The sequence below is a fragment of the Bipolaris sorokiniana genome (genome assembly GCF_000338995.1).
Source record: "Bipolaris sorokiniana ND90Pr unplaced genomic scaffold COCSAscaffold_6, whole genome shotgun sequence".
NCBI lineage: Eukaryota > Fungi > Ascomycota > Dothideomycetes > Pleosporales > Pleosporaceae > Bipolaris > Bipolaris sorokiniana.
The window spans coordinates 1,796,808-1,799,577 of record NW_006911900.1 but is presented as its reverse complement, the minus strand read 5'-3'; the positions used below and the strand labels follow the sequence as shown (position 1 = coordinate 1,799,577).

The 2,770-nt window shown below is 37.3% G+C and overlaps 1 protein-coding gene across 1 annotated transcript; it reads right to left on the bottom strand.

The window, feature by feature from the left end:
* Positions 1-2,360: 2,360 nt before the first annotated feature.
* On the bottom strand, positions 2,361-2,735 carry COCSADRAFT_88488 (uncharacterized protein; the record flags this gene model as incomplete). Its single annotated transcript, XM_007701517.1, has 2 exons — positions 2,361-2,545; positions 2,675-2,735. Coding segments are annotated over 2 exons (246 nt in total), but the record flags the coding sequence as incomplete, so codon positions are not given.
* Between the last annotated feature and the right edge of the window lie 35 nt (positions 2,736-2,770).

Sequence of the window (2,770 nt, the reverse complement as noted above, 5' to 3'; positions counted from 1 at the left end):
CCAAACACCGCGAGGGGGTGGTTGCGCTTTCGGCGGCATCGTACGAGTGTGGTCAGAAAGAAAAGAAGAAATCTGTGTAGTAGTGGAGTCAAATTGATTTAACACAAAGGAAGAAAAAGCTGAAGGAGAGAGACGGCAGCTCTACATATCGTACGGAGGGAGCGTTTGCTCTCGTGGAAATCCTCCTTCACTAGAGCAAACAAACGCCGCTGCTCCACCGCAAGTTAGGCAGCCGCGTGCTCCTAGGAAAACAAACAAACGCAAACATGTCCGTACGAGTGGAGGAGGGGAGTATTGTAAAGGGCTGCGCCCGTGATCTCTACTGAAGAGGATCACGTGATCTTCGACCACGTGATATACCTTCTGTACGGACACGTGATCAGAAGCGAGCAGGTATAAGAGAAGTCTGTACTTAGTTATCTTCTCTTTTTCTTATCTTTTAGCTTCTGTACGATAGGTAGAAGCATACTCGTTCGCTAGGCCTCTCCGCCCATAACAGAAACCACATTAAGCTATTTCTATATCTACCTTATAGTCCTGATTTAAATCCTATAGAAAACGTATGGAGCTTATTAAAGGATAGGCTTACTAAGCTACCTAGTACTTCTCTTGGCGTTGGAGTAATAGATAAGAGTGTTACGATCAGCCTTAGAATGTAGAGGACATTTCGCTGTTACATTTATTTAACGAGTAATCTATAAGACAGCGAATCCGCAGTAAGAAATAGAGATACTTATTTAGGACTAGCGCATCACGTAATATGTAAGATACTTAGTAATTAGTATGTCTTAGCACTACTAAGTAACTAAGCACTCCGCATATCGTCTATAAGATACTTAGTAATTAGTATATCTTAGTACTACTAAGCAACTGAGTATGTTATATAAAGCTCTAGTATATAGTATTAGGCATTAAGCCCTTATAGCTTAATATGTTTAACTTAAGTTATAAGTATAAGTATAATATAATATTATACTTGCCTAAGTTACTATCTAGCGGACACTGTCTCTCTATCTGCGAAAACTAACTAACAAGAAGCTTAACACTAGAAGTCTAATATTACTTCTACTTAAGCTATACTCTTAACACTTTAAATACCCTTACGATAAGCGATACTGTAATGAACACTCTAACTACTTTCTAGACTAGAGGAACTGCGATTAACGCCTATAAGCCTAACCTTTACTATAGCGATTGTAATAAGCTTAAAGCTTAGCTTCTCTAAGTTAACTATTACTTCTACTTAGCTGGAGACAAGATTAAATATAATAATAAGATTGTCTTAGCTACTAATTACTACCAAGATAACGTAGAAAAATAGTCTAATCCTATTATTAAACATTATATAGATAAATCTATCGTTAATGCTAATAATACTACCCTAGTCGAAGACTAGGAGGCTTTTAAGGCCAAGATGCGACAAAACTTCTTACTTTTTAAGGAATCTCTAATCGCGGAATAGAAAATCCAGACCTTATGCTAAACTAGGTCTGCTACTAATTATACTACTTAATTTTAGCAGTATACTACGTATATTAAGTAGAATAATAACGCTCTTATGCGTATGTATCGCTAGGGCCTAAAACCTACAGTGCGTAGAGAACTTATAAGAAGTAGAACTAATATTACTAATCTTAATAAACTTATAAAAGAAGCTATTAGGCTTAATAATAAACTCTATAAGCTCGCATTAGAAAAATAACTATTTAATTAGAGAACGCGAAACTACGATAATAAGAACGACTAGCTACGATAACAGCACTACTAGCGTTTATAGTCTAACTAGAGACGATAGAGAAGCTATTAGCTAAGAATACCTAGCGTATATATAACTAATAGGTACGAACCTATACACCTTAATAATCTAAATAAGGGAAAAGAACCTAGTAAACCCCATTACAAAAAGGATAAGAATAATAAGAAAAAGATTAATTACTACGCATAACTATAGTAAAGAAGACTATATAGTACGTAACTATTAGAGTAAGAATAAAGTTAAACGACAGCTTAACGTCCTACACTAGAAATTAAAATTAGATAGCGATGAGTTATAGAACGTTATTACCTAACTAGATATTATATACTATCTAGACGATACAGAAGTTATTAGTAGATTAGATAAACTAACTTTAACTACGTCTAAAGATATATCCAAAGCTAAACTAGTTAGCGAGAAGAAATATAAAACGTTAAAGAAAGAATAATCTTTTACGTCTAAATACGAAAGGATAGTACAATTCTAAGAGAAAAATAGACTACCTACGTGTTACAAGTAACAAGAAGGATCCTCTCCTTGACAAATGACGAGATGGCTGAAGGCCTATGGACGTCCACGTCAGAAGGTAATGATCATCGCGGGGCTAGGTCACGTGATGTGCCATCCCGCCAAGGGCAACCATCCGAGGGATGGCAGGACGCCTTGGGATGGCAGCCATCCCCAACATCACAACCATCCCAGGGATGGCAGGGAAGTAAGGGATGGCAGGACCAAAGGCAACGGATATAAGAATGGGTTGGATTTCATTATTACATTCGTTGTGGTCAACTCAAATTGTACTTTCTTACTAGTATCTTTACTTAACAAGATTGTCACAAGTTAGTCTATCAAATAGATTAGTCTTGTCAAACCCTCCTTAAGCACGCCAACTCCACTGCATCGCCAGACAAGCCTCACGGAACACTAACGTAATACTCACCTGCCTTAGTGCGGACCAGGATAGAGAAGTATAGACCCTTACCCCGTGTAACACTACGCCCTACGAAAAGAGAT